The sequence below is a fragment of the Procambarus clarkii genome, chromosome 19, assembly GCF_040958095.1.
Source record: "Procambarus clarkii isolate CNS0578487 chromosome 19, FALCON_Pclarkii_2.0, whole genome shotgun sequence".
Taxonomy (NCBI): domain Eukaryota; kingdom Metazoa; phylum Arthropoda; class Malacostraca; order Decapoda; family Cambaridae; genus Procambarus; species Procambarus clarkii.
The window spans coordinates 35,019,349-35,041,671 of NC_091168.1; the positions used below are offsets into that span (position 1 = coordinate 35,019,349).

Here is a 22,323-nt window from a genome sequence, read left to right on the forward strand (position 1 = left end):
ATATTTTATATGGTTTTGACCAGAACCACTAATGCTACAACAGTAATTCTTATGGAAGCTGGAACACGACGCTAAATGCTAATAATGGAAAGCAGTTAGCTATGTAGTTTAAACATTTAGCTGGTTGGTCCTTGAATCCACTACAATGGCAGATTGGATAATACACAGGATTCTCAAATTTAAATTAAAAACACCTGTATGTATTCTTGAATCCAAAGGCTTCAATATTTATTGTCATATATTAAACAAAGAATAAAATTTTATTCAATGAAACACTGCCTGTATTTCCATGATTATGAAAACAGTACACTTATTAAATACTTTAGTCATGTAGAGTACAATGCACCCTCCAAAATCCAGACATTCCTGTAATGGATCCCTCTAAACTACTGACAAAATCTGTGCAATGGATATTCCCCTCTAAATTGTAGATTTCTAAAAAAAAAAAAAAAAAAAAAGATCCAGGATTGGACACTAATCTAGATCATCAGTTCATCATATTGTATTTTTTCCTATTTTGGTTCTTATTTGTAAATACTGTATTATTCTAATTTATGCATTTACATTTCAATATTTAAAGTAAGCTTGTACCGTATTATAAATTGAACAATGAGTTTATGCAAGTTTTTTCCGAGGCATCTAGACCAAGTGAAGAAATGCGTCTCGAACAAGTGTTTTAACTCGAGAAATTTTTTCGGGATGATTGGATTCAATGAGCATCCTGGGTCACCCCAGATGTGAACCTTTCTCATAGATATACAGTATATTATTGTGATTTCATTGTGTGTGTTTTACTTGTTAGTGCATTTTGGTTTCTGGTTATTTAAGCCTTTACACTTGGTTTTTTCTAATATGGGAAAAAAATATTTTTCTGATATTGCTACGAGTTGAAGCCATAATTCTATGGCGAGAACAGTACGAGTAGCTACTCGATCCACATTTGTGAAAAGTAAGGAAGTGATGGCTTTTGGTCTGTCCTAGATCATTACCAAGTTGTGTGAAGAGTGGTAAGGCAATACAAGGTCATAATGTGAGGTGAAAGACATAAGATGAGGAGTAAACCAATAAGCAATGGTGAAGGAACTTCCTTACAATGGATAATATTAATAATGAGGTGTTAGAAGATGAATAGCAGCTGGCGAGGGAGAGGCTTGCAGAGTATAAAAATGCAAACAGATATAGTTTGAAAATAAAATAGAAAGCAATGGTGGAAAGATTAGTAACCAAAACATTGAACCCGTCTGAGCATGAGGATTTAGATGTTGCTGCTAACCAATGACTTGTGCAACACTTTAACGTATAGTTGACTGCTGGTGGTGAGCAGTCTGTGGTTGAAAGAATGGCATTAACTATGGGGACTGAGGAGTTTAAAGCCAGTTCAGAGTGACTGCAGCAGTTTAAGTCACCATGACATTGTGTTGTAATGCTTTTGCAGCCTCTTGTGTTATCAAGACCAGCCAGCGCTACAATAAATTGTTTTTCGTGCGTCATTATTATTCATAGGCAAAAAATCTTTTATTTCTATATTAAATACTGTATACAGCATATGTTTACTTGAAAATGAATAAACATGTACTCTGTTACTGTATACAGTATCTTGCTATTAAGGAAAATTTGGCAAGTAATAAATTTGTAAATTTCTGAAAAATCCAGATGAGGTTTGGAATGACATGTTCTGGATTTTGGAGGTACAACTATAAACAATTTATATAAATAAAATATTTATTCTAGTCTGTTTCCATTTATTCCAAAATTTAATTTAATAATAAAGACAAATCTATCTTTAAATAGCTAAATTTAAACAAATGAAAATATTTCTTTCATTACAGTAATTCTTTTCACAGTACTGTACAGTACTGTACTGTACTGTACTTAGTACATGTAATAAAGAGGTATTTGCAGTACTGTACTTAATACATGTAATATAAAGGTACTGTATTTGATTTGAAACAAATATCAAGAATATCTACAATATTAATAAACACAGTACATTTAAGGTAAGGTGATTAATTATAAGGAGAAAGTGCTAAGCCAGTATGATTACAACACAGCACTTTGAAGTTATATGAGGGTAAGGAGTTGGGACACGAAGATGGAATGAAGGAACGGTGTCCAACTACTTGCACCATCGAAGATTTAATGCCGACTGCATGAACAGAAATCATCAATTTGCCGACCAGTCCAAGTAGATGGTTATTGGTACATTAAAGACAATATCCTTTGTAAAATATAACTAGATATAAAAATTATAATACATCACTTTTAATACAGTATACAAAAATATAATAAAGCAAGTATCATATATGCATTATGAAATGGTAAGCACCTCTCATATATAGTAATGGTGAGCAAGTAAAAAATTAAAACACAGAGCTATGAATCGCCCTCAGATCTTAAAAAAGCACATCCACTATTATGCTGTTCGCTTCAAATCACCACTTACTTATTTGGAAAATATTCATCCATAGGTGATTGTCGAGTTTTTAAGAAAATATTTGCTGGAAAACAATATCCTGTACTTTACATGTCTTCAAAAGAGAACTTGATAAACATTTCCAAAGGATTCCTGATCAATCAGGTTGTAATTCATACATCAAACTGCGAGTAGCAGCATTTAACAGCCTGGCTGATCGAGTCATAAATTAGGAGGCCTGACTAGAGACCAGGCCATTAAGACATTGGTCCTTGGAACCATCTCAAGGTAACACATACTGTGCTTATCAAGACAGACTCATGATATCAGTATTTTATCAGTTTAGACTAATAAAAACAGAATGTAAAAATTCATGGGAAGCAATAACTACTTGGAATGTATCTTTAAGAATAACCAACACAAAGGTTTCTTAACTAACACCTTCAAGTTCTGACCCAGTTCTGCAAGACACCCTGTCATAATTTCCCTACATAGCTGGGAAAAGTGCCTCTTTACTCTCACCTTTGTCGTTGATAAACCATTCACGACACCACTACACTTCACCAGGGCTTACCTTCATCATCAATATGTCCATGGAAATCATGCTCACGCTAGTCCAGACACAGTCTAGACAATACTCCCAGGGTACATACCATAACCCCCCCCCCATCAGCCCATGCCAGATGCACCAGCCAGTAGGTGATTAAGACCTACAAATTGAGTTCTCCCGCCGGCGACTAGTTCCCGTCAGCCGTTGACAAAGGATGTGACGTCACTATCAGGGGGTATAAGTACTGTACACCTGATCCTGGCCGTCTCGTCAGTCTCTCTTTAGGTGCTCGGGGATTACGACATTACAGTACTGTCGCGACGCTTGCCTTGCTGCTTTGCGTACAAGTTGTAGTGTTTTGTGTTGTTATTCTAAATCACAACTGTTATTTTTCGTTGTGTCAACGTAAGTTTTTCACGTGTTATTCTTGCTTTTGTGTGTTAGCAAAGTGTTTCAAGTCAAGGGGTTTGTGTGTAATTCAGATGTTATTTATCTTGATTATAGAGTAAATTGTTATATTACATTATCCGAGTATTTCTTCCTCTCCTACTCAATTCTCACACTGCAAAAGCTCATTAATTTTTGTTTTGTTTTTAATGTTACGCGTGTGCACCTTTCCAACTGCACAGGTAGGACCCACAGTACCGTATCACGCCACACACCCCATTTCAAAAATCTCTTTTCTCCTTTCACGAATGAGTGAACAAATATAATGACAGCGTGTTTCCTGGTTGACCAAACCACACACTAGAAACTGAAGGGACGACGACGTTTCGGTCTGTCCTGGACCATTCTCAAGTCGATTGTGGTTAACTTGAGAATGGTCCAGGACGGACCGAAACGTTGTCGTCCCTTCACTTTCTAGTGTGTGGTTTGGTCAACATATTTCAGCCACATATTTCAGTGACTCCTCATCTGCATGTGTTGCCTGGTGTTGCAGCATTTGGCTCATTGACACTTACTAACCCAACTCACTCATATGAAAGTCCAAGTGAAGACTTTTCAGTCTGTCCTTGACTCTTATCAAATTGTGTCTATCAGCTCATTGACACTTCTATAACCTATTCTCCAAAATGACTACATATAGTGAATGAAGAATGTGGTGGGGCATTAAAGCAAAATATGTACTGTTACATATCTATAACAGTCCACATTATCCTGAAGAATTTTAAGGCATCCTGTAAATAACCACACATTTTAAGCAAGTCAATTATCTAGACCTAACATAAAACACATATACAGTACTGGATATGTAATATTATGCCTAGAATATATTTGGTTAAGCTCGACGTATTTAATTGTTGTTGTTGTGTTCATTTTTAGTTTTAAATGTATATTATCTTTTTGAGATTACCTGAGTAGTTACAGGGTGAGAGCTACACTTGTGATGTCCCGTCTTCTCTATAATCTTTGTCACATGACACTTTGAAACCACTGATGGTTTGTGTTTGTGTGTGTGTAATTATTAAAGTGTAGTTACAGTATGAGAACTATGCTCATGGTTTCCATCTTTCCTATAATCCTTGTCACATGACACTTTGTGTAGCCGTACTTGCGATACCAAGTTTAATAATGAAGCTTCATACACATGCAACCCAGTACTGTACTTACACATATAAAACCCAACATAGTTCAATAATTTGATTATATAAAAATAATCTAGTTGCTGGTTCTGAACAATAAAGCCATAATTAAAACATCATTACTATACGTGGTCTTAAGAAATAATACTGTACTGTAGGCATCTGCCACTATAGGTAGATGAGGCATCTACCACAACCAGGATTCATCAAGCACTCAAGTGTCCACTTACGGCACTTGTACATCTTTCCCCCACCACTTGGGTTGGATGGTAGAACGACAGTCTCGCTTAATGCAGGTCGGCGTTCAATCCCTGATCCTCCAAGTGGTTGGGCACCATCCCTTCCACCTGTTGCGTCCCAAATCCTTATGCTGATCCCTTTCAAGTGATATATGGTCATAATGGCTTGGTACCTTCTCCTGATACTTCCTTTCCCCTTCCTTAATCATGGCTGCTCAGTTTGTAATTGTTACAGTTTATGAATGCCAAAGTGCTACGAGGTTGTTTATAGCAATAATAACGTTAGATTGTGAAGTTTAAAATCTTGTAAACTATTTAATAAATACAGACAAAGCCACCTTTGTTGAGGAAAGATGCATTGTATAAGTTTTGTTAGCAGACACATAAGTGCAAGATGATTCCTGGCCCTGGAAAAGCCAAGAAATTCCTGCTAGACAGGATTTGCTGTACCTGTACAGATAAATGTAAACATTAAAAAAGTATAAACCAGTGAAATATTGGATGCATATAGAATATAGGAACTAATCATCCTATTCAAGCAGAAATCCACTGTATTACATTAACGAAACTACTTATTAATTAACCCTAAAATTATTTTGCTAATCTCCATTCTTACTGAGCAAAATGCAATGTTATACAATTAAATAACATAAAATACAAAGTTCATATAATTATGCTTGCATAAATATTTGTATAAGGACGACACTACAAATCCTCAAAATCCCAGCAGGTAGCCAAAATTAAAAGTTTTAACATTTTGAACCACAATCTTGCACTTCTGAAAGAGGTACAGTACATCAGCAAAATTATATAATACTCGTCATTATGTAGACCAAGATTTTTTTTGTGTATTAATCCACTTTGTTTATTTTGATATAATTTGCTAAGTTTTCATCAAAACAATGCATTAGAATATGAAAATTAATCCTGGCAAAACTTCTGTAGAAAATGTACAGTACTGTATTAAGAAGCCACATTCCACTGACTTCAAATGCTGAGCTCGGAACCCCCAAAAATTGTTCACAATTTTGTTTTTCATGCAAGGAATTTACATTTAGGAAAAATGTAATACCCATATAAAATTAACTTATGAAAGTACAATAATGGGAAAAATTGCTATAAAATTTTAACATAATTATATTAGAGTACTGAATAACCAACCCTTCTTAACCCCCCCTTTCCCCAAGGCAAATCTGGGCAAACGACATTGATGCAACGCTGAATCAATGATTGTTGATGATGCTGATTTAATGTTACTCGAGCATATATTACCTGCTGGGTTAGTATACTCTAATCTTGAAACATATCATTTAAATTGTCCACCGAAACTCCATGAGCATTATATATTGCAAACTCTACTTTTATCTTGTGTTCAGTCTTTTTCTCATTTACTGTAACCCTTACTTGCCTAATGGAATATATGATTCTAAAAATCTTTGGTTCATGTAATGACTGGATACTTTTTCCCCTTGTAATGCCAGAAATTTTACAAGCAATGACAAATCTTAATGAATACTGCCAACTGCTCCGTAGTCAACAGAAGACACTGATTCAGTGAGAGAGCTGCTGTGAGTGGGTTGTGGGGAATTCAGATTGGGTTGATAACCTTCAGTGCCACGATACAGCACGTAATGCTGAATCATAAAGAAAATGTCAAATATGACTGAGAAAAGACCAAGTCCAAATTTGGTGGGATCTCCAAATATCGACCCCCAATCATTGTAGTTGTAAGCAATGATAAACATCTGAGCAACTGAGAGTGTGCCTCCAGTGAAGTCTAACAGGATGTTGCCGATGCTCCAGCCAGAGGTGCTCTTTCTTCTGTAGTTATAGTATGCCTGGTTAAGAGAAAGAAATGCAAATTAAGGGACTGAAAAATTCACAAATGCTTCAAAACATTGAAAACTAGGCAAGGTAAGGTAATAATTATAAGAAAGTGCTAAGCCAGTATGACTATAATAATTCTCCTTGTAAGGAAGCCTGTATATGCAAGCTCATTGAGATCTCTCAAGGAATATTTAATGTACGTGTAAATAGAACCTAGGCCAATGACTGACCTTTTCCAGGATGCAACCCACAATAGTTGCCAAACTCTCAGGTACCTATTTACTGCTAGGTGAACAGGTATATCAGGTGAAAGGAAATGTGTCCAACCGTTTCTGTCCTGCCTGGGAAATTAACCCGGATCTCTAAACTGTGAGTCGGAGACATAGACCAGTGTCCTGCAGAATGCATATATTGCCATCAGAATTTGTTTTTGTAAATTTTATGTTAACAGGCACTTGTTAAACTGAGATGTGTCTACAAGGGTGTTTTTAACAGGAATACAGTAATGTTTATGTAGGAAACCAGTGAAAATTTGCTGTTTTATGCTATAAATGTGTCTTCCACTGGTGAACCACATTCTAAAAGTTATTAAACATCGTTTTTATTCCACTTGTAAAGAGCAAAAATCAGGCTTTGAGTTTTATGAAAAGCACCAATCTGAATAGATCATTCTGCCACTCCTTAGGGTAAACAATCTACTGTGTTGTGACAAGCCTTCTTTGCACATATCAGAAATATTAATAAATAAAATAAATAAATAAATATATAACAGTAGGCATCTATCAATCCCATGGGGTTATGGAGTTGTGCCCTGTGTGTCTATTGGATGCTGTGGCTGTGGCTGTGAAGTCCAACCCGAGAATGGCAGTCCCGACTACAGCGAGTGCAGATAAATGTCGAAGCGGCTGCGTCTGTCGATGGTCGAGACACCTGGTTGATACCTGGTTGACAGGGTTCTGGGAGTTCTTCTACTCCCCAAGCCCGGCCCGAAGCCAAGCTTGACTTGTGAGAGTTTGGTCCACTAGGCTGTTACTTGGAGCGGCCCACAGGCCCACCACAGCCTGGTTGGTCCGGCACTCCTTGGAGGAAACAATCTAGTTTCCTCTTGAAGATGTCCACGGTTGTTCCGGCAATATTTCTTATGCTCGCTGGGAGGGTGTTGAACAACCGTGGACCTCTGATGTTTATACAGTGTTCTCTGATTGTGCCTATGGCACCCCTGCTCTTTACTGGTTTTATTCTGCATTTTCTTCCATATCGTTTACTCCAGTACGTTGTTATTTTACTCTGTAGATTTGGTACTTGGCCTTCCAGTATCTTCCACGTGTATATTATTTGATATCTCTCTCGTCTTCTTTATAGTGAGTACATTTGGAGGGCTTTGAGACGATCCCAATAATTTAGGTGCTTTATCGAGTGCCGTATATGTTCTCTATATTACCTCAATTTCTGCAATCTATCCTGCTCTAAAGGAGGAAGTGAGTACTGAGCAGTACTCAAGACAGGACAACACAAGTGACTTGAAGAGTATAACCATTGTGATGGGATCCCTAGATTTGAAAGTTCTCATAATCCATCCGATCATTTTTCTGGCTGACACAATATTTGCTTGGTTATGCTCCCTAAACGTTAGGTCGTCAGACATTTGCTTGTGTTTTGTACCCTGTATTATGTTTAAGGTCCTCATTTTTACTGTACCTGAGTACCTGGAATTTATCACTGTTAAACATCATGTTATTTTCTGATGCCCAGTCAAAAACTTTATTAACAGCTTGAAGTTTTTCAATGTGTTCAGCCGAGATAATTTTCATACTGATTTTTGTGTCAGCTGCAAAGGACGATACGACGCTGTGACTTGTATTTTTGTCTATACAGTATTTGATATGAGAATAAGAAAAAGCAGCAGTGCAAGGACTGTACCCTGAGGTACAGAGCTTTTAACTGTGCTTGGACTCGATTTTATATGGTTGATTGTTACTCGCCGAGTCCTGTTTGACAGAAAACTGAGTATCCAGCGTCCTACTTTACCGGTTATTCCCATTGACTTCATTTTGTGTGCTATCACTCCATGGTCACATTTATCGAAAGCTTTTGCGAAGTCCGTGTATATCACATCAGCATTCTGTTTTTCTTCTAATGCCTCAGTGACTTTGTTGTAGTACTCACCTAATTGGAGGTCACCTTGTAGTGATCAAGTAGCTGTGAGAGGCACGCTCTTCCCACTCGAAATCCATGTTGGCCTGGGTTGTGAAGGTTATTGGTCTCCATGAAATTGGTGACCTGACTCCTAATCACTCTCTCAAATACTTTTATTATGTGTGACATTAGTGCAACTTGTCTATAATTCTTTGCCAATGCTTTGCTCCCTCCCTTGTGTAGAGGGAGGGAGAATTATATATAGCTAAAGTTTTGTCTGCTACTTTAAGTGCATCTGGTATCTCCCCCATGTCCAAGCTCTTCCTCCACACTATACTGAGTGCCTGTGCTACTGGCACTTTGCTCATCTTTATAAATATTGAATTCCCCGAACCTGGACCTGGGGCCGAGTGCATGGGCATGTTTTCAATTTCTTTTTCAAAGTCTAGTACGCTCGTGTTTATATCCGTTATATTTACAGGGGTTTGGATATCACGCATAAAGAAATTGTCTGGATCTTTCACGTTCATGTTGTTCATTGGAGTGTTAAACATGTCCTCATACTGCTTTTTTAGGATTTCACTAATTTCTTTGTCATCCTACGTGTGTGAACCTTCACTTGTACAAAAAGGTCCAATACTGGCAGTGATTTTTGCTTTTGATTTCGCATATGTGAAGAAGTATTTTGGATTTTTTCTTTATTTCCTGAATTGCTTTCTGTTCTAACTGTATTTCTTCAGTTTGATATGAGTGTTTCAATTTCCTCTTGATTTCTTCAATTTCCCTATTTAAATTATTTCTTCTTTGACGGGAAAGTCGTGTCTGCTTAAGCATTTTCGTTATTTTTTTCCCTTCTTTTATAGTGTCGTCTGCGTTCTCTTTCTACGTTGGATCTCTTTCTGGCTTTCCTCAAAGGAACATGTTTCAGACAGACCTGATACACTTACGAAGTCAGTTTTTCTATTCCTTCTGTAGGACTTGTATTACTTAGAACAGTTTCCCATGGAATGTTTGTAAGTTCGCTGTTTATTTTCTCCCAGTCTATACTTTTATTATTAAAATTGAATTTACTGAATAACTCCTCTCGCTTGATCAACGTTTTAGGTCTATTCTGAGTATTGATGGTCGAGACTTCCTCTGAAGTCTCTTTTCCTCCACCTGCCTCTTCAATTCGCCCTTGAATTGCTGGAGTCGCAGATCTGTCCACAGCTGCTGCTTCTCAAGTGTTGATGTCGATGTTCAGCTGCTTGAGGTCACGTTTGCAGGCATCTTTGAAATGCAGCTGGGGTCTTCCGGTGGGCCTCTTTCCTGATTCCAGTTCTCCATATAAGAGATTCTTAGGTATGCGGCCATCTTCCATGCATGTGACATGTCCTAGCCACTGCATGCATCTTTGCTTCAGGAAAGTGAACATTTAAGAGATTCCTATATTCTTGTTCTCTCGAGCACTGGGTTGTTGGTGACGTGGTCTCTCCACGTGATGTCAAGGATACGTCTCTGGTTCCGCATGTAAAAGGTATTGAGCCGTCTCTCCTGGCAAGAGCACAGAGTCCAGGATTCTGAGCCATAAAGAAATGTACTCACCACACATGCCATGTAGATTTGTGCCTTGGTGTGTACTCACCACACATGCCATGTAGACTTGTGCCTTGGTGTGTACTCACCACACATGCCATGTAGACTTGTGCCTTGGTGTGTACTCACCACACATGCCATGTAGACTTGTGCCTTGGTGTGTACTCACCACACATGCCATGTAGACTTGTGCCTTGGTGTGTACTCACCACACATGCCATGTAGACTTGTGCCTTGGTGTGTACTATCAGTTTGACATTTGCCCAAATGCGCTTTGTAAGCCTGGCCAGTGTTGTTGCGACCTTCCCGATACGCCTGTCGAGCTCAGTGTCCAGGGAAAGGGTGTCTGAGATTGTGGAGCCCAGGTACACAAACTTGTGGACCGCCTCCAGCATGTAGTCAGTGATGTTTGTGCAGGGTAACTCATTGACGTTTTGTCCCATCACCTGTCTTCTTCACGCCGATTGTCAGGCCGAATGCGGAGCAGGTTGCAGCAAAGTAGTCGAGTAGCTGCTGCAGGCCTTCTGCTGCATCATGGCAAAGAAGAAGTCCCCGAGGATTCTCATCTGTACTTTCGTCTTTGCTCGGAGTCTGGATAGACTGAAGTGCTTTCCATCAGATCTTGTACGGAGATAGATGCCCTCTGTGGTTGTTCCAAAGGCATGCTTGACGAGGATCGTGAAGAAGACAAACAGGGTTGGAGCAAGAATGCATCCCTGTTTAACATCCCTGTTGTTGAATGGTTCAGAAGCTGAGCCGTCGTACACAATCGTGTCCTTCATGTCCTCGTGGAATGATTGTATTATGCTGAGTTGGGTGGGTAGGCAGCCAATTTTGGCCAAGATCTTGAAGAGTCCATCCCTGCTCACGAGGTTGAAGGCCTTTATAAGATCAATGAAGTTGAAGTACAGGGCTTTTCTCTGCTCCCTGCACTTTTCTTGAAGGTGAAGCTATAGTGAATCTAGCATTTCAATGAGCCACATATATGTACCAAGACTTCAAATTAAATAAACAATTCCTATTGTTAGGGAAAGGAAGCTTAGGCCTATATCGCAGTCCTCCTTAAGTTAAAATATGTACTGAGTTTCCCCAGGATGCAACTCACAACAGTTGCCTAGCTCCTGGGTACCTATTTATTACTAGGTGAACAGAGGCTTCAGGTGAAAGGAAATGTGTCCAATCATTTCTGTACTGCAGAAGGATCGAACCTGGGATCTCCCAATTGGGAGTTGAGGACATAGGTTGAATTTACACTTGAAAAATAATTGGGTTCTGACCTATCTAGGTTGCTGGGCAAAGTTTATTGGTTAGGATTTATATAAAAATAATAAATATGTAAATACAAAAAGTAAGCCTAGAGTACAACAAATGAATTTTGTCAACTTCCAAAACACTTTCAAGACATCAAGACGAGTTATCTAATTTCTAACCCACTAATATATCCCAAACTAATATATTATTAGTTTAGGATATACAGTATTAGCTTGAGTTAGGCTGTGTTAGGCTTGGTTAGGTTAGGGGGGAAGGGAACTCTCAGGAGAAAGTGCCAAGCCCTTATGACTATATAGCACTTGGAAGGGATAGGGTTTTTGGATGGGATGGGGAAGGGGGGGGGTGAAGGAATGGTGTCCAACCACTTGGATTGTCAGGGATTGAATGGCAACCTGCATGAAGTGAGACCATCACTCAACCATCCAGCCCAAGTGGTTGTGTTGGTTGGGTTAGGTTAGGCTTGGTTGGGTTGGGTTGAGAAAGCTTTAGAATACATTGGTAAACCATCTTGTGTACAATGTGATTTGTATTCATTTTTGCTTATTAGGTTAAGGATAGCTTGTTTGGTTACTAGATTAAGGTACGGTTGTTAGGTAATGTTTGGTTATTAGGGTAATGTGAGGTAGGTAGGTTAATGTTTGGTTATTAAGTTAAGATAAGTTTGTAAGGTTAATGTTTAGCTATTAGGTTAAGGGTATTAAAGTAATGTTTAGCTATTAGGTTAAGGGTATTAAAGTATTGTTTAGCTATTAGGTTAAGGGTATTAAAGTAATGTTTAGCTATTAGGTTAAGGGTATTAAAGTAATGTTTAGCTATTAGGTTAAGGGTATTAAAGTAATGTTTAGCTATTAGGTTAAGGGTATTAAAGAAATGTTTAGCTATTAGGTTAAGGGTATTAAAGTAATGTTTAGCTATTAGGTTAAGGGTATTAAAGTAATGTTTAGCTATTAGGTTAAGGGTATTAAAGTATTGTTTAGCTATTAGGTTAAGGGTATTAAAGTAATGTTTAGCTATTAGGTTAAGGGTATTAAAGTAATGTTTAGCTATTAGGTTAAGGGTATTAAAGAAATGTTTAGCTATTAGGTTAAGGGTATTAAAGTAATGTTTAGCTATTAGGTTAAGGGTATTAAAGTAATGTTTAGCTATTAGGTTAAGAGTATTAAAGTAATGTTTAGCTATTAGGTTAAGGGTATTAAAGTATTGTTTAGCTATTAGGTTAAGGGTATTAAAGTAATGTTTAGCTATTAGGTTAAGGGTATTAAAGAAATGTTTAGCTATTAGGTTAAGGGTATTAAAGAAATGTTTAGCTATTAGGTTAAGGGTATTAAAGTAATGTTTAGCTATTAGGTTAAGGGTATTAAAGTAATGTTTAGCTATTAGGTTAAGGGTATTAAAGAAATGTTTAGCTATTAGGTTAAGGGTATTAAAGAAATGTTTAGCTATTAGGTTAAGGGTATTAAAGAAATGTTTAGCTATTAGGTTAAGGGTATTAAAGTAATGTTTAGCTATTAGGTTAAGGGTATTAAAGCAATGTTTAGCTATTAGGTTAAGGGTATTAAAGTAACGTTTAGCTATTAAGCTACGGTTGTTAGGTTGGTCAAACCCATATAAGGGGTTGATATAAGGGGTATATGACGTGTGAAGCCCTGGGTAAAGGCATCATAGGCACCTGCAAATAGCAACCGTCTCCACTCTCCCAAGTGCAGTAACCATCTTGCAAACTGTATTTTCATTTGTTTCACTTAAACGTTTGGTAGGCGGATTATATAAATTACATTACATTTGTAATACCGTAATTCAGATATGTCAAACATGCGGCCCTTTGCAAGCACACCTGTGGCACGCACAAAGGATACTGTATTTTGGTCATTTAATGGCCAAAATTGCAGTTTTTATAATTTAAACTAACACCTTTTAATAGATTTCAAAAGCACAAAAGAAACGCGAGCTGCTAAACCATTTGTATGCACATTGTATGTTTCTAAGTGTAATACAAATATTCTGCAATAATTTGTATTAAATGACTTCAATTAGTTGTGGTGTGTGGCCCTCATGACAACACAAATGTGACCCATATGGCCCACGGAGGACCCTCAGTTGTGGTGTGTGGCCCTCATGACAACACAAATGTGACCCATATGGCCCACGGAGGACCCTCAGTTGTGGTGTGTGGTCCTCATGACAACACAAATGTGACCCATATGGCCCACGGAGGACCCTCAGTTGTGGTGTGTGGCCCTGATGACAACACAAATGTGACCCATATGGCCCACGGAGGACCCTCAGTTGTCATGTGTGGCCCTCATGACAACACAAATGTGACCCCATCTGGCCCTCGGGGAACCCTCAGTTTGATATGCCTGCTGTAAATGATACTTTTTCCATAAGACATTATAAGTTATTATCACAAGTAAAGTCTGGTCCCTGGCCAGGCTTGAGATCTAGAAGAACTACTAGAACCCACTCCAGGTATATTTTCCTGAATTTACCTGTGGGGCACCATCTCTCTAGTGGCCTTGATGAGGACAGGAAGCCAGCAGCCTGTCAAAGGTTACCCCCATCATTGGGGGGACAGGAAGCATATTATGCTTATCATGGTCCATCTCGACCAACTACTGACCTTTCCCCAAGATGCAACTCCCACAACAGCCGACTAATTTCTGAGTACCTATTTACTGCTAGGTGAATAGTGTCATTAGGTGACAGGAAATGTGCTCCCAGGGTCTGTCTTGCTGTGGGAATCAAACCTGTGACCTTTAGGTTGTGAACCAGCTTTGTTGACCACTATACTTAGGTGTTCAATCTGAGAAATCCTTTCCTAATCTTATGAAGTCCTTTTAGGAAGTATCGCGTGAGGAAACAAATTCCTGTACTTCATACCCAAGACAGTTTACCAACTGAGTTTACCTGAAGGCCACAGACTCTTGGTGGCCACAATCAGGACAGGAAGCCGACAGCTTGTCAAAGGAAAACTTATCTACCCTAATCCAATGAAACCTAAGCTAACATAGCCTAGCTGAACAATACATACGATCTTGACAATTAGAAAAAGAAAGCTTTGTTAAAATGCCTGTGTACTATTTGACCCTACTCTCTCCTGCTAGATATAGACATAACACATGGTTAGGAAACTATTAAATAAATGAGAACATTTAAGCCATAAAGTGCCATTCAAAGGTAAACTTATAACCTAAGCAACACATAAGAAATGAAAGGAATGTAATCATGTTTCGGTCCATCCTGAACCCTTTGAGACTTGATAAGGGACCAGGATGGACCGAAATGTCGTCACTTTCCTGTCTCTTCACATGTGTGGGTCGAGTTACTAATTTTTAGCATGACATTCTCTGCTAAGCTTATAGAAAAATTGTGTTGACTTGCTGGAATAAACCTTTCACTTGAAATGGCCAATAAATAAGAAAACAACATGTCATTTGTACTAATAGTTACCTGTGGTATATATTTGATGAGTGTGATGAACAGCTTGACGTAGGACACAAAGTAGAGGAAATCCAACCACTGGATCACCACTGCGGACCCCAAGATGACCATGACGAGAGTTGACAAAACAATGCCTGAGAGTATAGTCTTGGCAGTTCTTGAGATCTGTTGGTCTCCACGTTCGTACACACAGCACTGAACCACCTGGATGCTGCACGCAAAAAATGCATGGAGTGAAAAGATGACATCGTTCAGTTGGACCGGATTAACTCCAAACGGATGTCTGAGGAAGTACTGCTGCTTTATGGATGGGGCCCAATATAAACACACATTGAATAGACTGTACAGGAAGAAACCCACGATATTCAACGACAGGAAATCAAAGTGAAGGCCAATCACACTTTTCCTTCTCCAATTGATGTACGTCTGCGGATAGAACGACACAGACCAGGCTGTGAAGTACACCCACCCGACAACGTCACTAAAGTAGTCCAGGTCGTTGGAGTGGGAGACCGACACTCGAACAAATGCATCAGACACATCCGTCATATTCTCTGGGCTGGCATTCACCACCAGAACAGTGTGCCCCACACGCCTGGCCACAAGAACAATGTTAAACGTTTTTTCTACGTCCCCCGGCACGAGGGTGACGTTTGGTATTTGTTCAAGAATATCATCGCCGTCAAAACCAAACATGAGTGACACTTCCTCCTCAACGTCACCAGTCACAAAGAGACTGAAATTCTTAGTCTCATAATCCACAAACGTCAAATCGTGCGATTCAAATCTACAGGTGGATGTGGCGTTGCTGTGTGGGAGTAGATATGAGAAGTGTACAGGGCCCACAGGTGCTGCATCTGATACAGGTGTTGGTGTTTGTGGGAACACAGGCAAAACAGAGTAAGAAAGCGTTAATGGGTTCACAGGTGTCGATGGGTCCACAGGTGTTGATGGGTCCACAGGTGTCGATGGGTCCACAGGTGTTGCTGGGTCCACAGGTGTTGATAGGTCCACAGGTGTTGATAGGTCCACAGGTGTTGATAGGTCCACAAGTGTCGATGGGTCCACAGGTGTCGATGGGTCCACAGGTGTCGATGGGTCCACAGGTGTCGCTGGGTCTACAGGTACTGGCACTCGTAAGAACCTGGTCACCACACCTGCCACAGGTACTGGCGCTAGGAAGCCCACAGGTCCAGCAGGGGGTGCAGGTGTCTGAGCGAACACAGGTGTTACAGCTATCAGCATAAGGAGGCAGAGCTTAGCCCAAGGGTATGATGGCTGGTGGGACGTGGCTGCCATGGTGCCCCGGGGTATGACCTGGTGCTGGGAGGCGCTAGGGGCATCTGCTGGAGCTCACAGCAGGTGCCGCAGCATACAGACATGCTGGTGAGTCAGTCATTAGAGATAAAGGTGACTCCTCCCACAGTCACCTGACTCAGGCACCAGCTGACGCGCCACAACACCCACTTCGTACACAGAGTCCTCCACAAATTGTCAACAATACAAAAAATAATAATACCAATAATAATAATCAATGTACAAAGAACTCGCCTATACACCCATTTTAAACACTGATTTGTCTATTATAATAATAATTATAATAATATTTTATTAATAAATATAAAATATTGCCCGAAACGTTGTGCGTATTAGTGGCTTTAGGTATTGCATGTACTAGCTCTATCTATAAATCCAACATTATGTTTGTAACTCATCTTCTATGTATGTACTTTTACCTGAATAAACATTTTGAATTTTGAATTTGGATTTTGAAACCATGGAGTTTGGCCTCTCCTCGTACACGCATTTTTCGTACATCTTTCATGCAGGAAATTTGTATATAAAATTAAAATTAAAATCATGGAGTATACCTCCACTTCTGAACCCCCAATTCGTTCACAAATAATAAAAATAACGATAAAAGTAATTATTTAGTTCAAAGTGAATGACGGCAGTATATATATATATTGTAAGTAACGTATATAATCGGCTCCGGAAATTGACGCACTGTCCCGTTTTCTCTTCGCGGGTCCTCTGGTAGGTTAGGATAGAATGGTCTCGTAAATAAATGGGCGGAAGCTGCCATACTTAGTTCATTACCCGCTGTAACGAGAGTCTCATTAGATTCTTGGAAAGATCTAAGAAAGGATTTTATACTTACAGCAGGTAACAGTGGTGATGTCACTTGCACAGGTATTACCAGAGAAGAACTAATAACGGCGATTAAAGTTGGGAAATCTACCGCCCCTGGGGAGGATGGAGTAACTTATGAAATACTTAATGAACTTGCCACTATGACGAAAAGCCCACTTTTAGACCTCTTTAATATTAGTTATAAAGAGGGCAGTATTCCCAGTAAATGGAAAACAGCTATGATCATCCCTATCCCTAAAGCCAATGGAGAGTACAGACCTGTGTCTTTAACCTCGTGTTTTTGTAAAATGATGGAGAGGATCGTTTTAAATAGACTGTTATATATAATAGGTGATCAAATGTCTAGTAATTTGTTCGGGTTCCTCAGAGGGAAAAGTACCTCTGATTGTATTATTAAATATCTAGCTAATGAAAATGATTATTATAGAATTTTTATTGATTTACTAGGAGCTTTTAATAAAGCCAACAAAGAGGTTATTTTATATGAATTAACTAGTCTTGGTGTTGAAGGGAGATTATTGCACCTGCACCTGACTCCTCCTTGTGGAGTCCCATTCTCATGCAAGTGGTAGTCCGACACTTGTCCTTGCAACTTTACTCCGGCATACCTGTGACTTAGGTAATCTTGAATCCATGTTAGCATATTTCCCTTTACGCCTTTTTTAACTAAGGTGTGTAAAATTGCTTGCGGGCTTGCAAGTTCGAATGCTTTTTCTAGATCAAGGAAGATCACTATAGCTAGACCTGAGTTAACTGTTCCTAGTAATGTTGCTATACAGTTGGCAGTACTTACTCCTCTAGTGAAGCCAAATATGTGTTTATGAAGGTCTCCAGTCTTCCACAGTAGCCTATTTAAGACCATCCGTTCTGCAGTTTTACTAATGCATGATGTTAATGAAATGGGTCTGTAATTGCCAGGTTCTTTCAGCTTAGGAATCGGTATGATGTCTGCTTTCTTCCAAGAGGTTGGTAGTTTGCCTTGCTGCCAAGATGCATTGATGACGTCCAATATTCCTTGTTCTCCAGCAGGACCTGCATGTGCGTTCATTGAGTATGTAATGTTATCAGCACCTGGTGCAGTGTCCATAACACCTTTTTTGGCTCTGGTTAGTTCTTGTTTGGTGAAGGGACAGTCACATTCGTCATTTATAGCTATGCTCTCATGAATGACTGTCAACCTCTCTTGTTTTAATTGTTCTTGCTGCCTTCGGACCATTGCAGGAAGCTGATATGAAGCTGTTCTTTCTGCAAATTGGAGAGCAAGTCTCTCAGCCTCCTGCAATGGTTGAATACATGCCTGTGGTCGGGCTGGTCGACCTGATATAGTTTTAATCTGACCCCATATCTTGCCAAGACTACTATGTTCATTTAGAGTTTGACACCACTCAAACCATCTTGCCTCCTTTACTTCTCTAGAAACTCGTCTTGCTTCAGATATCACCGCTCTTAGCAGAGTTCTTCCTTCTGGTGTGGGGTTTCTCTTTAGATGTTTTCTGAAGATGTTGACTCTGTGGTTCTGTTCTTTAACTTCATTACTATAAAACCAATAGTTCTTTCGTTTTGTGTTTCCTGTGATAATGATTGGAATAGCTTTGTTTGCAGCAGCTGCAATGGCTTCCTGCAGATTGGTCTCGTGTGTGTTCAAATCCTCAGGTGGCATGTATGTTGCATACCATTTTTCAAGTTCTTCTTGGTATATATTCCAATTGACCTTTCTTAAATTCCAGCTAGGTTGTACAGGTGGTGTAGTAGGTCGTTCTATGTTTAGTGTTGTGACAGTAGCATAGTGGTCACTGGTGATCACCGGGTCTACTTCCCACTTCACCTAATGCTTGAGTGCTGTTGAGATTAATGTAAGATCAAGGGAACCTTCAAGAATGTGAGTGGGTTCCCCAGTGTTGAGAAGTGTAATTTCAGGTACTTCTCGCAGAGCTGCAGCTAAATGGCGCCCATCTGCATTGGCTGGCCCAGTCGCACCTAACTCTTAATAATAATAATAATAATAATAATTTTTATTTAGGTAAAGGTACATACATAAAGAGATTTTACAAAGTTTGTTGGCTTTATAGATAGAGCTAGTACATACAATGCCTAAAGCCACTATTACGCAAAGCGTTTCGGGCAGGAAAAAACACTACTGACTAAAGCTTAAAACTAATGGGTAAAAAGAACAAAATGTGTTGAGTACAAATAAAAATAGAGGTAAAAGAGGGGGGAACATTGTTGAAAAAGCAGCACAAATACAATTACAAATTATTACAGAAAATTACATTCAAACAGCGTTGATTTGAAAAACAAGAAAAAACAAAAAACATACATGGGTTGACAATAGAGGGGTAAGGTAGGTTACAGGGAATTTATTAGGTATAGCTTCGTTTTTAACTTAAACTGGTTGAGAGAGGTACAGTCTTTAACATGGTTGGGAAGGTCATTCCACATTCTGGGCCCCTTGATTTGTAGAGCATTTCTGGTTTGATTAAGTCGTACTCTAGGAATATCAAAACTGTATTTATTTCTGGTGTGGTGCTCATGGGTTCTGTTACAACCTTCTATGAAGCTTTTGAGATCAGGATTGGCATTATAGTTTAGCGTCTTATATATGTATAATACACATGAGAGAATGTGCAGTGACTTAATGTCTAACATATTCAGAGATTTGAGTAGGGGTACCGAGTGATGTCTGGGGCCAGAATTGGATATTGTCCTAATAGCAGCTTTGTGTTGAGTAATTAGAGGACGTAAGTGATTTTGGGTAGTAGAGCCCCAAGCACAAATACCATAGTTGAGATATGGATAGATAAGGGAGTAATAGAGAGTCACCAGGGCAGGGCGTGGTACATAATATCTGATCTTAGAAAGAATGCCCACAGTTTTTGAAACTTTTTTTGATATGGTTAGAATGTGTCCCTGGAAATTCAGCTTGTGGTCAATGAGAATGCCAAGGAATTTGCCATCTAATTTGTTACAAATTTGGGTATTGTTTATTTTGAGGTTTATTTGATTAGAGGATTTATTGCCAAACAGAATATAGAAAGTGTTGTCAATGTTAAGGGTGAGTTTGTTGGCAGTTAGCCACAGATGGACTTTATTTAGCTCAGTATTTACTGTGGCATTTAGAGCAAGGGGATCAGGACTGGAGTAAATGAAGGTTGTGTCGTCAGCAAATAGAATTGGTTTGAGGTGTTGGGAGGCATTTGGAAGGTCATTAATGTAGATGAGAAAGAGGAGAGGGCCAAGTATGCTGCCCTGTGGAACACCAATGTTGATGGGTAGGGTGGGAGAAATTGTATTATTCACAGAAACACATTGGAGCCTGTCAGTAAGGTAGGATTTGAGGTATTGTAGGGAGTGTCCTCTGACACCATAATGATGTAATTTAAGAAGAAGGTTTTGGTGGTTGACAGTATCGAAAGCTTTACGCAGGTCTACAAATAAGCCAACAGGGAACTCATTTTTATCAAGAGCTGTATGAATCGAGTTAAGCATACTAATAAGTGCATCGTTAGTGCTTTTTTTGGGCCTGAAGCCATATTGGCAAGGGCTAAGTATATTGAGTTTGGCTAGATATGAGTAAAGCTGCTTATAGATTAGTTTTTCAAAAATTTTTGACAAGTTTGGCAGGATTGATATAGGTCTGTAGTTGTTAACATCTGTGAGATCACCACATTCGTGGACAGGCGTTACTCTCGCTTTTTTTAGAATATCTGGAAAGGTTTGGAGTTCAAGTGACTTGTTGAAGAGCAAAGCAATAGCAGGGGGTAAAGATCTGGAGGCTTTTTTGTAGATTAAAGTTGGTATCTCCTCAAGGGCACCAGACTGGGTTTTAAGGGAAAGGATTATCTCATTGACGTCAGTCAATGCTCATCTTGATGATGAGCATTAAAATCCCCAGCAATAATTACATTTTCCTGCGTGGCCAAGGCAACCACTGCCTCTGCTTCTAGTTTACGTCTAGTGGGCTTGTAAACGTTGTATATGAGGAGCTTAATATTAGCCATATTCACTGTTACTGCTAATACCTCTACTCCATCCCCACATGAAACTGGGTCTATTTTCTTGCTGGGTATGGTGTTCCTGACTAGGGTCATTAACCCTCTTTGTCTCCCCTGCTCATACGGTATAACATAGTGCTGATATCCAGCTGATCTGAAGGATTTCGTGGCTGGGAAAAGTTTCTTCTAAAACGATTATATCTACTTTCGTACTGATTGCAGCCTCCTGAAGTGTGTGGTTTTTATTTCCACGACCTTGTATGTTCCACTGCAGTATTCGTAATGGCCAGACGACGGGTTCGGTTGGTGTTGCTTGTTCTAGTAGAACACCCCTTCGGAATCGACCTCTATATTCTCCACCTCGCAAGTCGTGTCGCTGCAGATCGGACTGCATTGATTGTTCGTGGTCATCCCCGGCATTGTTGGAATCTGTGCATAACTGTTGGTCCATCGCTTTGCTGTTGGTATTGCTGCATGTCGGACTACATTGATTACTTGTGGCTGTTTCTTGTGTTGTTGGAACCTGTGCATCTCTGCTGTTCAATACGTGTTTGTTGGTGTTGTTGCATATCAGACTGCATTGGTTGTTGTTGTCTGTCTCTTGTGTTGTAAGATTCTGTTGATCGTGGGTGGTCACTGCTTCTTGCAGTTGCTGTTGTAAATGTTGATGTTCTGGTGTCTTGACAACCCGACTGTTGTTGGTAGTCTGTATGTCCATGTTGCGTTGTGTGTCCTCTTGTGCTCCGTCTTGTCTCAGACTGTCTATTTCTTGTGTAACTGTGGTCTGCTGCACGATCTTGTCCATTGTTACATAAGTGATTTCTTGAGTCTGTTGTTGTGAGGCGTTCTGCGTCATATGTAGGCAATTGATAATGGTCTCTGCCATGATCTTCACGATGTTTTTCAGCTGGACCTCGGGGGTAAAACTGTATATATGTTGTGTTGATTCCGAAAGTAATTGTTTTTTGCTCTTTTGCATTTGCTGTATTTCTGCAGCACTTTTGTGTATTTTCTGATTTGGAATTAATAGATTCGGGAAATTTTGCTCTGTGAGAGTGTGTGTGTGTGTTGTGGCTGTGTACGAGTGTTCCAGACGTTGGTGTTGGTGTATGTAGTGCTGGTCTGTGTGTTTATCCTGGCC

The 22,323-nt window shown here is 39.4% G+C and overlaps 1 protein-coding gene across 2 annotated transcripts; it reads right to left on the reverse strand.

The window, feature by feature from the left end:
* Positions 1-197: 197 nt before the first annotated feature.
* On the reverse strand, positions 198-16,513 carry LOC123757470 (cystinosin homolog). Of its 2 annotated transcripts, none has more exons than XM_045741127.2 (2): positions 15,046-16,510; positions 198-6,623 (listed from the first exon to the last, which is right to left on the reverse strand). In XM_045741127.2, exons 1-2 carry the CDS (start codon positions 16,333-16,335, stop codon positions 6,291-6,293), a joined length of 1,623 nt encoding a protein of 540 aa, XP_045597083.2. In that variant the 5' UTR covers positions 16,336-16,510; the 3' UTR covers positions 198-6,290. The 2 variants fall into 2 exon arrangements, with proteins under 2 accessions (XP_045597083.2, XP_069183386.1); XM_069327285.1 differs by lacking the exon at positions 198-6,623 and adding an exon at positions 6,937-7,007 and having other exon boundaries at positions 15,046-16,513.
* Between the last annotated feature and the right edge of the window lie 5,810 nt (positions 16,514-22,323).